This window comes from Chenopodium quinoa, unplaced genomic scaffold (genome assembly GCF_001683475.1).
Source record: "Chenopodium quinoa cultivar QQ74 unplaced genomic scaffold, ASM168347v1, whole genome shotgun sequence".
In the NCBI taxonomy this organism is placed as follows: domain Eukaryota; kingdom Viridiplantae; phylum Streptophyta; class Magnoliopsida; order Caryophyllales; family Amaranthaceae; genus Chenopodium; species Chenopodium quinoa.
This window is the reverse complement of record NW_018744240.1, coordinates 1,102,043-1,116,024: the sequence shown is the minus strand read 5'-3', so window position 1 is coordinate 1,116,024 and position 13,982 is coordinate 1,102,043. Positions and strand designations below refer to the sequence as shown.

The 13,982-nt window shown below is 35.1% G+C and overlaps 1 protein-coding gene across 3 annotated transcripts; it reads right to left on the bottom strand.

Annotated features, from left to right (window-relative positions):
• Positions 1-1,658: 1,658 nt before the first annotated feature.
• Positions 1,659-13,982, bottom strand: LOC110694719 (alpha-mannosidase-like). Of its 3 annotated transcripts, none has more exons than XM_021871895.1 (29): positions 13,643-13,976; positions 13,439-13,522; positions 12,681-12,769; positions 12,412-12,586; positions 12,162-12,281; positions 11,925-12,011; positions 11,762-11,833; positions 11,529-11,642; positions 11,253-11,353; positions 10,972-11,065; positions 10,559-10,726; positions 10,338-10,427; positions 9,629-9,694; positions 9,492-9,548; positions 8,568-8,787; positions 8,314-8,447; positions 7,840-7,902; positions 7,704-7,760; positions 6,446-6,517; positions 6,143-6,190; positions 5,484-5,600; positions 5,087-5,152; positions 4,348-4,460; positions 4,136-4,220; positions 3,425-3,535; positions 3,244-3,339; positions 3,046-3,093; positions 2,220-2,288; positions 1,659-2,068 (listed from the first exon to the last, which is right to left on the bottom strand). In XM_021871895.1, exons 1-29 carry the CDS (start codon positions 13,850-13,852, stop codon positions 1,865-1,867), a joined length of 3,030 nt encoding a protein of 1,009 aa, XP_021727587.1. In that variant the 5' UTR covers positions 13,853-13,976; the 3' UTR covers positions 1,659-1,864. The 3 variants fall into 3 exon arrangements, 2 of the variants coding, with proteins under 2 accessions (XP_021727587.1, XP_021727588.1); XM_021871896.1 differs by having other exon boundaries at positions 12,673-12,769; positions 13,643-13,672; XR_002505930.1 differs by lacking the exons at positions 1,659-2,068; positions 2,220-2,288; positions 3,046-3,093; positions 4,136-4,220 and having other exon boundaries at positions 13,643-13,982.

Genomic DNA, 13,982 nt, shown 5'->3' with positions numbered 1-13,982 from the left:
GTGATTTTACAATTTCTTTCCATTTTTAGTAGAATAATTACAAAATAATAAATATATATCATTGAATTTTTATTTTAAAAAAAATAGAATAAAGAGACCTGTTATCTAATGTAATAGGTCTCTTAATGGATATCAAAGAGACCTGTTGCGTTAAATAACAGGTCTCTTCCCCTTCTTAAATATGTGATGTAATTACATGCAAAGAGACCTGTTAACTTCTTAAACAGGTCTCTTATTTATTACAAAGAGACATGTTCCATTGAACAGGTCTCTTTATCAAAGAGACCTGTGAGCTAGAGACCTCCTCTAAACAGGTCTCTTATGTCATTTACAACGGGTCTCTTTGGCCTTTTTTGTAGTAGTGATGGCATGGTGAAATGAGAAGACAATAAGAGATTACTATCTACATCTCTCTCTCTCTCTAATATTCTTCCTTTCCTTTATTTTCATAATAAAATCATATAGGACTCAATTTTTCAAAACCGAATTTAAATTTGGATTGGATTGAATGTGACCCTATATTCAAACTAAACACTAAATTGACACCCCTATTAAAAACTTAGTCAATAACATTAACTTAATAATTAATTATCAAACTTGTATGTATAAAGTACAAACTTTTTCTATACCAAAACATATGACCTTTGCATTATAAACTATGGTCGAAAAGGTTTTTAGTTGATAACATTAATTCCCGACCCTTCAAATTCACTCTTATAACTAATTACGTGTATGTTCATCTTTTCTTAATAGCTGAGCTACATATGTAATTATCAAATCACTTCAATTAAAGAAAAATTTTATTCTAATAATTTCACATTTGGCCGATTTGCTATTAATAATCCCACCTTTGGATTATTATCTAATAACCCCACCTTTATAAGGCATTCTCTTTTATTGGTCCCTAATATGTTGGTAACCGATTTTAATAGGTTAAGATGCCATGTGACACTTTGTGATTGGTTGAAAAAATAAAAATTAATTAAAAAAAAAGAAAAAATTTATAAAAAAACAAAAGAAAAAACTATTCCCAAAAATCAAACCTGTTGTGGTGGTCGGGCTGCGTATCTGGTTGTTGTAGTGGCGGTAACGTGTTCCCGTATTTTTAAGAGAAGAGGGGCGGAATCGGTGTGGTTTTAGGGGAAGGGGAGGCGGTTTCCGCTGGGTGGGGAGTGGGGAGGGCCGAGGGGCGGTTTTCGGTTGTAGGGTTGGGGAGGTGGGGCTGTTGGAGGGTTGGCTGATGGAAGGTGGGGTGGCGTGGTGGTTGGGATGCTTGGGGTTCTTTTTCTTTCTTTTTTTTTTTAAAAAAAAAAATTTAGTTTTTTTTTTACCAATCACTAATTGACACGTGTCACTTAATTTTTTTTTTTTTTTGTAAAAGTTAACCCATTGTACAGGTTACCGGTCACAAAGGACCAGTAGAAGCAAATGTCCTATAAAAGTGGGATTATTAGATAATAATCCAAAGGTGGAATTATTAATAGTGAACCGGCCAAAAGTGGAATTATTAGAATCAAATTTTCTTAATTAAAAGATTAACTTTATTTTCAATTGACTAAATAGACAATGAGAATTGGAGGGAGATATTCCTATATTTTTTTTTTCTTCTTTGAGTCTTGATATTGATAAAAACTTCATCTTTGGAAAGACCAACCACATGTCCTAAGCAATTTAAAACTATATTTTTCAATTTCCGAGTAATTGTATAAACCATGGTCGGTGCTTACATGAATTTTTGTTTAATAAAACATACAAGTACGAAGTTGTACATTTATACTAGTAATTTCTTGGTGTTCACACTTAAATACATTTCTTATAGCTCATAATTTTAAGCCTAGTAACTTTGAAATAAGCAACTTATGATTTAGAACTTCAACAAAAAAGTACGGATTTCCATAGGACCAAGCTCTACCACAAGGGTGGAACCATCAACAGGACTTCCTCTAAGAGGGATGTGCTCTTGTGCTCCCACGTTACTCGAGTCTTCTCCTTCAACTCTCCATTTTAGCCTTTTCATCTCTGACTTCTCCTGGTTTGCTGATAAGCTCATCTCTTTTACCTCTTTTATCTGAAAACATTTTGTGTGCAGCAGAATGCAAGTCGCTAAGAGTTACTAAGGTCGACGATAAGGAAGGAAAAAAAGATAATTGTTATCCTAGACTATGAAGTCCATACGGTCTTTGAAATATTGCAGAACTTAAGTAGCTAGTGAATCAAACCTGTTTTCCAGTGAACATTTTTCTGAGTTCAACGATGGCCATTCTTGAGTATTCAGCATCTTCACCAGCCTAAGCATAGTAGAACCATAAATGATGAAAATGGAAAGACAAAATATATTAATGGCATAAGAACAGTAAGCTCTTATAGACACATATATGATGTAGCACACAAGGACACAATATATTAGATTATCAGCGCCTCTAAAACTCTGTAAGATGTTTCTGCACCAAGTGCAACTTTCAATTAGTGGTTTTCCTTATATGGTAGATAATATACCAAGTTGTTCTGTATCCAAGCTAGGGAATCATGTCAGACTAGCCCGGAAACTCTATATTAACTCTAATTCTATTTTGAGGATGCCCTTTTCTGCGTTTAATGAATCGATTTAATGGTTGGACATACAGAAATATTCAGTTCAATGGGATTTAATAGATAACTGCTGCTTCAAAGGGAAAGTCCAAAAACAATATTGATTTGCAGTTGTGCACCATATTTCTAGCCGGTTTATGATCTCTGGTGCAAGAGAAATTTATAACTTTTGCAATAGGTCGAATGTAGATGTCAAAGTTTCCCTACCCTCAGGAGTGTATCTAATATTCTCAAATTTTTTGTGTGCGTTATCGTTGCTGTAAGTGTCTGCCCATCTCTTTAGATAAGGGCCACACTGGCAGACCTCAGTATGCAAACTTGAGATACTTATGTTCAGAGATATTATAGGAGATGGCAGCAAGGCAGAGAGCTAACAAAAAAAAAAAAAAAAAAACTCGGTCTGATTCAAATGAAAGGTAATGAAGATTTAAGGGCAAAGGCAAACAGAGGTTTTACCTCATAGAGATGTGCTAAGCGGAGTAGTACATATTTATCTTCCAATTCCTGCAAAGTTGAGCATTCATCAGTTAGACAAGTCTTGAAAGGCAAGCTTGAAAATACACATACTTCCTTAGAGACCCTAGGAGCTGCTTTTGAGAATCATTTTCAAAACAAGATGTTGCTTAGCCAGAATCATAATGAATTAACAAGTACCTGAAGAGTTATCAAGGCAACATTAAGAGGTAAGCTGTAGTTTGAATCCATTGAGGTTGCCTTTGTTGATCGAGAAGCCTTCCAACTGTCTGAGTTCTGTACGTGGTGATAGACCATGTTAAAATCATGTAGATAGCAACTTGCTTTAGTTATCTACTACAGAGTAATATTCAGGCCATACCTCATGTGTGAAAGCCAAAAGTAAAGGAGAGTAGACTTCTTGACCAGCGGTTCTGCGCCACTGAGCACCAGCTCCTAACTTGTGGATGTTCACATAATAGTGTCCGCGAATCTAGCCAAGAATGACAAGCTTAATGATGCATTCCACTACTGATGCAATGAGTTGTATACACATACACATGGTAAATACATGAAACAATCAGCAATTTTAATACATCAATTGAAAACATAATATATTAATAACAAATTGATTAGATGAATCACTTCACCCCTCATCTTCCCCATTAGAGCTTTGAGAAGTAAACACAGGTTATGCAGGACAGCAGGAGAAATCATCTTTTCTGCATGCCATGATATCTCAAACCTTGAGATGTAGTGTCTCTCAGCTAGAGTTAAGTAACTTGATATATCATACACCTAGTTGTCTCACAACTCAGATATATGACCTAAATAATTCAACAGATTTGAAATGGGTTACCACAGGGTTATATCGGGTCTATTTCAAATTATGTTCAGTTTCATTTCAGATCAGTTCAGTTCAGGCATGATTAGATGTTTTTGTTCCGTAATAGAGTAAACAGACAGTTTAAATTAATGTAAAACATGTGCGTTAGCACAAGGAGAAGACAGGGGCACAAGACACTGAAAGACATATTGCAATCTTGTAAACATAACGGAATGAGAAAACAAATGTTATTGCAAAGCATCATACTGTAAGTCCACTGCATGAGTCTTCGACACAAACTTCTTCATTAAGGGGCTCCCCTACTCCTCTAGAATCATCAGCTAGTAGACGCCTTAATTCACAAAAACAGAGAAGCCATAATAAAGAAGGGGCAAAGCCTCATACTGCATGAGGTTTTACCTACGTGATTATATCAACTTCAGTTAAGAAAAAAAAATACGAGTCAAAAGATGCCAAACCTATGGAGCATTAGTTCAATTTGACCATCTTTAATGCTGGCTCCTCCAGTAGCACGATCCACCAAAACTGAGAACTCGTAGCTGCTGTCATTAGCATATATCCCAAGATTAATCTGAAAACACATGAAGCAAAATAAGCATGAAGTAAACTTGATCAATATTAATCAAGTAGATGAATGCAAAATAGGATAATATCATAGCTCCAGTTTACAAGTCTCTCAGCAGTAACTGAAATTAGAGGCCTACAATCAACCTAATATTACTTATATTAGTATGGCTATGGCGGTATGCTTGCCTTCCCAGAGAAAAATAGATAAGCAGCACAAGCATTTATCTTATTCATCTTCATCTGTAAATTTGAACCCTATCATGGAACAGTATAAGCAGAATCGGGGTTTACTTCTGATTTGTTTTGCATGAAGTAAAAGTCTAGGTATACAGAGGAGTGAATAATTAACACCCCATCTAATATACTGAATTGCCATAAATTCATTCTCTGCAGTATCTTCTTCATTTATAACTGTCTAAGTCATCCACAGAACATCTTGTAAATCCACTGACATTTCTCTGAAACATGAGATAGCCTAAGCATGTCTTAATAAAGACCATGATCATCAAAGCACTCAAACAATGAACAATCACAACTTACATTTTCTAGTTAAAAATAAAATTACAGGTAAATATGTCAAAAATTAGAAAAGTGGTTCTTCAATTGGAATTAAAAAAGAAAGTATTTTACCGGATAATAGTTTCCAGCCACAGGTTCATTCACTGAAAGTTTCCAGTCCTCCCTATAATTCCGAATCTGCAGAATTATGCAACAAAAACTGTTGAATCATTATAGCACAAAGGATAGCTTATCACAGGTAAGAAAATGAAAATCACATTAGATAATTGCTGCCACAAGGACAATTATTGCAGTTCACTCTGCTGCTTGAGATTTGAGACCCAAGATTTGAAGAACATATGAAGGCTACCTAACAGTAACTGTAGCTTTCAAGGAGAAAGATTTGAGGACAATACTGCCACCAGGTATGGAAAACAGAAAATTAAAATGAGATAACTAGTTAAGGGGTTCCACTCTAAGGAGGAATAAGGTCATGGATATAAAAGGCAACAAATAGAAAAGGACTTGCCCGTTTCAGAAAATCCCTTCCATTGGAGTCAGTGTAGAACTCTTTATTGGTGGCCAATTTTGTTTCCATCCGTGTGATCACCTCTTTGCCAATGAAGTCAACGGGGATGGGGCCAATCTTCAACCAAAAGCTTGTCAGAAATCACATTTACAGACATGTAAAGCAGTTTCATTTGGATTACAAAGTATATGAATTGCATCAGCACAAGTTACTGGAATGTAAGGTAATGATAGTAGTGTAATTCATGGAAAAGTAATATTTACAAAAATTATAGATATTTCTACTTTTCAATTGTTTTTTTATTTGTTGTTGATGTGAAAACTATCGAATAGTAAGAAACTACATAGTACGTCATTAATTGGCTTATAAATGAGAGGAAAAAAAATGGAAATGTATCGCTCAAAGGCCTAAACTGTCTTTCATAATACATTTCTTTAGTTTTACACGGTTTTATTATTAGTTTTGAAGAAAAGAAAATATAGAGAACTGAATAAGCGTACAAAACTAGAGAATTTCCACATATTGTATTTCTACTGACTTACAGTTTCTCTAGTTTGTAGAGTTCTGCTGAGTTTTCCTCATTCCAAGTTCCCAAATAAACTGTTTATTACTATGATCCATAAAAAGGTCACAGAGAGAGGCAAAGAGGAAGAGATTACCGTAAATTCAACCTCAGCATGTTCCTTGTCCCTATATAGTCGAGTCACCTAGGAGAGACATAAAATTGAAATCAGATTTTTAACTGGAAGAGGAGCAATATATCATACCAAACTACCCCAATTGATATTCTGTTTGTAAAGGGTCAACATCCTTTCTACAAAAGGAGATCTTTCATCATGCAGGATTCATAGAGCATGCATGATCCAATAGTATTCTCAAGAAAGAATTTTAAAAACCAAATGTACTGTTTATTGCACATCATCACTATTTCCTCTCAATCAGACATTGTATGAGATCAAAACCTGGTAAATCCACGAGTCAAACTGTTGGTGAATTTCATCCACAAGTACTCCACGAACAACTACCATACGCTCCTATAAGAAAAAGAAAAAAAAAAGGATAGAAATAAGTCAGGCATATAGCTCTTAATCAATCATCCAAAGTCTAATCACCAGGAGTAAATAAACAAATTTAGACAGCCCTATATCTTACCAACACATGCATAGTACATTTCTTACTAAGAGGATTTTAAAATATTCCAACTGTGAATGAATTCTTCTTTTACAACAGGGTTATAGCCTTGCTTGCTGAAACAAGTAAAACTTGACAACAAATAACATAGAAGTACACATAATACTACAAACAATATGCCACATCAAACTCCAGAGCTACCTCGGCATTACTCCCATCTTCAGAAATCAGAACTGACACTATATCCAGATAGTAACAATAGGGATCTTTCTACATGCACATACGCAAAGCTTTTGTCTCCCCCAGTATATTGGAATTTGGAAACATAATGAAGTAAATACTTTAGGCCGTGTTTTGTTAACCTTATTTCCACTCATTTCATGAAAAATAAGTTCAAATGAGGTTAATGAGTTCAAATAAGAGAAGTTTGGGATAAATAAATCCTAGTAAGGGTAAATAAGGGCTATCCAAGTTCAATTTACAAAATAAGTTCTAAAAAGATCTAATAAGTTCAGATAAGTTATGTTTAAATAAGTTCAAACAAATTCAGATAAATGAAAATCAAGTGAATAGAACACACCCTTACATCAAAACATTCTCGATAAAAAACACAAATATTGCTCAAATTCTAGCTGCAAAGAATCAGCAGAGCTTTGGACTGATTTTTAAATAGGTAAACTAAGGAAAGAAGACAATGCTCAACCTGACATTGTATCTGGAAATCAGCAATAAAATAGGATAGTTACAGGCATTTGAGAGGCTTGCTATCTCCCATTAGCAAAAACAAAAGTAACAGAAAACTCTCATCAATATTCAACATGAATTCCCTCTCTCTAATATGCTCTATTTATAGAGCTTTTCCTTAAAGTAACTATCTTATTCTTCAAGCCACCAATAAGTCAATAACTGAATTATAACATTACTACCTAATGTGCCCTTCCCTCTTATATTGATTCCAATCAATAACTTTGTGGATGCCAAAGAAAAGAGAAGAGTGAAAAATTCTCAGCAAAGTTAAAACTGAATCAACTATGTAGGCTTGTTGCTCCATTCAGGCTTATAAGATACTGACAAAAGAAATGAGCATACTTTATTGTGGATGACAGTTGGATCACCAGAAGGTCGGAAAATATATGCACCAGATGCCTGCCAATAAGAATTAAACATTGTACCTATCAGTTAATTCAGTAGTTCTAATCACTTAATTCAATAATGAGATGCATACCTGACCATCCTCGCCACCCATACTTGTATAATAAAGAAAGCTTTGTTGTAATGGTACATCAACCTGGAAAAAATAAGACAAATTCCACAATTACTTATTACTGATGGTTTGAACTAAAATGTAGATGAAAGAAACTAAGCAAATGCTGATGTGGTGATGCCCAGAAACAGAATTTATTTGATGAACCTTCATAAAGTTTGGACTTCATTTCCAGTTTTAGGCGCCACCATGAATGGTTAACAAGCCCAAAAAATATGTTAATTTTCATGAGATATTAGGCAGGCTTGATTATAACGGTGACATTTCTTTTAAATGTGTAAAGTTATGATAGAATGATAAATTTTAGTAACTATTACTGAGTAGTAATTAGATTGACTTTCAGTTCATGATAGCTAAACTCAAAACTCCCTATACTTAAAAGCCTCCATAGTCAGGAAATCATGATAGCTAAAGTTTAAATTTCTGATGTCTCACCCCACTTTCAGAATTGGACATCTTTAGTAGTTGACCAGATGAAGAAAATGACATCTTCACATTTCCTGGACCAATATCAACTATCTGGTCCTTTATTCTGTCCACAAAAGTTACACTGCTTCTATTGATCCGTCCTAAGATGCATACAAAACAAAAAGAGATGATTATAAAAAAAAAAAAAAAAAAACAAAAAACACAAATACTGTGAGCTAAGAAACTGCTCCAAAATTTTAGAAAAACAAAAAGATGTTTACCCTTTCCTTTTTTCTCCGTAATGAAATATGTATTCCAACCCAACGGTGGCAAAGAGACTCCAAAAGCAAGCCAGAACTTGGGGACCTTTTTTGATGATCTTCCTAGGTAGGCCTTGGTATATAAGTTCCTCAAGTTTATGGTCACATTATCCATATCAAGATACTGGGATTCAATCACACTGCCCAAGGAATCTTGGACAACAAGATTAGCATTATCAACCTGGCAAAAAGATACATTTACAATTCATTAAAAGCAAAGTCATTTTTTTAATACCAATGTGCAGTTCAAGCAAGTTTGTATCAAATAATTTACTAAGCTTCATAATTGTCCCTACTCCCTAGTAGTGCCTTGCATTAGCAATATCAGGCCAATGAATGTATCAGGATAAAAGAATTACCACCACTTGCTTACAACTTCTAAAAAAAACCCATTATGTCCTCCCATAATTAGCTGAGATAAAGTACTTCATGAAATAACCTAGTTGAGAAATTTCTCCAACTGCTGCTCACATGAATTTCAATCATCCATTGGAATATTTTAAACAATACATTCCGAGTGCATCTTCTTGTTGACCCTTCCCCAGAACAGTCCTTTAGAAAGACTATTGCACCTCGATTATCAGCCAAAAACTTTTTAGAGGCTGCACAAATATAATTCTACCCTGTTCTGCAGCCTCAAACAGGAAATGTTGATGCTTGTTGTCCCTAAGTTAGGCTTTTAAATAGACAATCTATCTTATTAAGTAGCTGTTCTGCCTCTACATTCAGTTTCATTGATCATGATCATGTCAACTACAAATCTTTGTGCTATTTAAACAAATGATAATCCCCCTAAGAAGATTCATATTAAACAAGTGCAAAACATTTTCTCCCAAAATGTTCAGATCAATAAAAAACATCAGGAGGAAAATAAGGGGGGCTCACTGGGATTCTGATGACATCAGTTCGATTCCATCCAAGTGGATTATATGCAACAACAACCTGAAGCAAACATAAATAAATTAACTCTTTTTAGCCAGCAGCTACTTAATAGCAATAAGTAGAGATAAATGACGAATTACCAAACTTTTCCCCTTCGGAATCTCTTGCTCAGTTGAGGGACAGTAGCTTATGTTGAGAAGTTGACACTGTTGAGAGGTAGAAATACAAGGGAGAATGGACAAAAATTTAACCAATACATATGCATGTCAGATAAAAATGAAAAAATCAGTCGGTTTTGTTGGTGGCATTTCAATTCTTTATACTAATTTGATATAAAAAAAATAAATAAATAAATAAAACAAACAGGAAAAGCAGTTCTCCCAAATCATGAAGTCACACCTCCTGTTGCCAAAGATAAAGTACACGAAATCCTGAATATTATGATGTATGAACATGCAAAGAATGCACCGAGACCTGCAGTAGTGTCACTTATGCAAGGAGGAAGCAGGGCAAGGGCAGCAAATTCAATTGATGAGTCAGGGGCTGAGGTGTCAAGTTCTGTTAGAAAAGTTTGTTATGGGGAATCTTTTCTGTTAGTGGGATGTGAGGTAAAACTAATTGTATTTAAGTGAGTAGCCTTTGCTGTAATAATCATCAAGAAAAGAATATTGTTAAGCATTTGCTTAGTGGGAGAGCTCCTTTCCTCTTGAAAGAAAGGTGTATTGAGTGATTGCCTTGATCAATTCAATACAAACTATCCTCAACCTTACTCGAATTGCAGCCATTACAGATTTCCTTGCCTGAGTTCATGCTAATTCCTAGCAGAACATTGCTATAATCAAACTTTACCTGGTCAAAAGTAAATGTGGATGTATTGCAATGACTTTTTGATTTCTTATCCAGTAGGCAATCTAGAGCTGAGTTTGTAACAGCTTCTGCCTAAAATACAAATCACTATACATTAGAAGTTACATAAGGAAGTAACATGAGATGGCCCAATCTTAAAGCTTCCTTATTAGCAGAAAAGTAAAAATAAAAGGTTAAGAATCATAAGATCTATATTTATCCACCTCAGTAACCCCTGCTGCCAGGCGCTTCATGTAGTCATCTGTAGTGTGTTGCTTAGCAGTACCAGTAATTGCATCATGATGTTGTGCGATTCCTAAGGCTTCCCCTAAACTATATGTGTTTGGGCCAGCAGTTCTCCTTCCAGAAAGATATTCAAGTTGCCGTGCTGCCTATTACAGACACAAAGGTAGCACATTTTAACATATCACCAAAAGCTGCATGTCAAAGCAATATAAAGGAAGTCTAATGCAGACTGCAGAAAACAAATATGGAACAAAGGAAAATTTATATGTTGAATAGCTCACATTTATTAGGTTTCACGAAGCTAATTATTTCAAGAGAGAATTGTAAGAAGATGACCCTCTTTATTTTGAATCTAGAAAGGTCTATACGACAGAAAAATCAAATGCACTACCAGATAATATCCACTGAGAGCCCGAACATATCGCTTGTAGGATGGTCGACTAGTGAAATATCCAGTCCAGTAAGCATGATCACCATCCGCATAACTGTAAGCAAATACGAAAATCAGAAATAGCACCATTGAATAAAGTCCATATTACTACAAATTTGAGATCCAAAGCATTTGAACAGTGTGTGTGCATAACAATGTGGTAACGATAGAAACAGACAGGGAAAAAAAAACCAAGGGGCTGAGGTGGAGATAGAGATTACAGCAGGTCAGCTATCACTTACGGGAAATAGTCATGAGATTTGAGAGGCCAAGACTCATTGGCAGCATGTTTAGCATCCGCATAGATAGAAGGAGTTGAATAGAGAGCATTCACTCGGCCATCCTACAATATGCATCAATGAGATCTTAACACCCATAAAATTGTAGAAAACACAAACTCCGATAGATTGAGTACAGAACCAGGACAACCAGCGAGCATTTATAGGTATCAATCATTTGGTCTTAGACTTGTGAAACCTCCATTAACAGGAGTTAAGAAGAAGTCATTGGGAAACTACCTTGTTAACATAATGGATTAATTTGTCCATTTGCTTGAACCAAGTCTCAGCATCCTGATACTGAAAGTCATCGCCCATTGTCCACATAATGTGATTTGTTTGAGTAACATTGGCCTATAAGGTAACAGGTTATCAGCTACAATATAATTAATTATTACATGACTGATTAGCAGTAATCAAATTCTTCAAGAAACAGAATTATCAAAAAAGGTAAAAAGTTTTAAACACTTTACCTGAGCAATGGAAGCACTCACAAAATCATTGACTCGCTCAGCAACGTTATAATCATATAAATGGGGATTATCCTACAATTGCATCATGAAACAAATAAGGGGAAAGAGAATAAACAGAAAAAAATATTTCATGCTACATCACTCTATGGTTAAAAAAAAAAACCTGGACAGGTAAGGAACGCTCATCTTTCACTTCAAAATGAAATGAATCTGGCGGACTATAGTGAACAGGAAATGCATTTGAAAATATCTGGAAGATTCAAGTGAGCAAAAAGAATAGATGCAATGAATCAAAAATCTATTTTTTTACAAAAAAAAAAAAAAAAAAAAAAAAAAAAAAAAAAAAAAAAAAGAAAAGCAACAATAGTGTAGAATTTTAGATATAAAAATTCAAGTCAACCTGAGATGAGCTACCAAACGTCTTTGATCCACGCCATAAAGTTTCTAGAGATTTATGATCTTTGCGTACAGCCCTGTCCTGATAATCAATCCTTGCAAAATGCACTGAGTCGAAACCAAGCTACATAAATATAATATATCACTGAGTGCCATGCGAAGTTATAGTCAAACAGTAAATTATATCCCATATACAAAGATCATGAAATATCATAGGCCGAAAAAAAGAGGATTCAGCCAGAGTAATATCAGACCTCAGCTCCAAGGAGGTAAGCCTGTACAGCAGAATGTCCAAAAGGGTCAATCTGCCATCCAGCACGGGGTATGCAGTTAAACTGTTTCTTTATAGCGTAATGACCCAGTGTGGTTTGATCAATCATGTCTACATAATGGCTTGCTGCTTCATCATGCATGACCCAGCCACCATTACTACATAACAGAACGAGATGTTCCTTGATCACATAGTTTTTGCAGCACTACAATCACAAAATATAAACCACAATGCTGCCACTTACTGACTTACATGAATTCCAACTGTCCAGCATCCACCAACTTTCTCACTTCCTCTTGTATTTCCTTTTCTTGGGTCACCCACCATCGCTGAAAGAAAGCCTGATACAAACATGTAGTGCTTTTATTATGCAACAGAGATTCTTCATATAAAGACTGCTCTAATTTATAGTAAAAGTTCTACTTCAGTCAATAAAATTAAAAGCATTGAGCATATTGGCACCAAACTTAGTCACTTCCATTCATGTGAACAACATTCAAGAGGCAGCAGCAGTCAATCAATGCACACGCTTTAACACTGAGGTAGCTACACCTAATTATATTCCTCTCTATTACCCAGTTTGTTACTAAATTTCCAAAAACAGTGCAGATCTCTAGAAATCTTGAGCGCTTAAATGAATAATTTTCTTCAGATTTTACTATCACTAGGACAATTATCACCCCAAAATTTAAGGTAATAATTACCCATCACGAGCCTAGTTTATCATACGAAACCATAGAGCAGATACTCTGCAGGTAGCTTAATCTTATATTAAAATGTAATTAAATTTCTAAATTAAACTAGATAAAAGATTACAAAAGCTCATTCAGGACTACAGGAGTCTGAAACTATCAGAACCTGAGTTTGTAACTGTGTGTTGCAATGTTGCACAGCAATTGGAATAACATGACAAAAATCAAACATTCAAGCAATCTATCCATCCTATACAAACATTATACTAGTAACAACTAACTAAGTATTCCACAGAATCAATTGTTCACAACACTAACCTGTTCAGCAAAAACAAACTTCCGATTAGGATCACGCCGCAATGCTTCCACAACCGAGTCCAAAACATTCTCAACACAAGCACCCTACAAAGTGAAAAACAATGTCAATTGTATTGCAACATTCCAGCAGCCAAAACAAGCTACTATACAACCCCTTCTGAGTTCTGACCTCAGTAAACAAGAAAACTAAAATCACTTTATAACCTGAATGCTATTATTTGATCCAACATAGTACTGATCAACTGTCTTTAACCACCCAACATCATCATGTGAATGTGCAACCAAATGAACATTCAATTTACCATCAACAACACCAGCGCCGGTTTTGTACTTGATGCAACAGATTAACTCGAATGAACCGAAAACAGCTAATACAAAAAGAACAAGAGAAATACTCATAACAGGTTTCCCCATATCCAGTACACCAAAAGATTGATCAAAATTTTAGCAATCTTTTATCAGATTATCTAAATGAATTGGGACATTTGACATTAGTCATTAACTCACAGTACACTATTAGAACTAGGACCACCTGGCCACCACC

Coding starts and splice junctions, on each gene's coding strand:
- LOC110694719 (XM_021871895.1), bottom strand. CDS start 13,852: ATGGGGAAACCTGTTATGAGTATTTCTCTTGTTCTTTTTGTATTAGCT. Junction 11,354..11,528: donor TAATCCATTATGTTAACAAG/GTAGTTTCCCAA, acceptor TGCATATTGTAG/GATGGCCGAGTGAATGCTCT. Junction 9,549..9,628: donor TTCCGAAGGGGAAAAGTTTG/GTAATTCGTCAT, acceptor TGTTTGCTTCAG/GTTGTTGTTGCATATAATCC.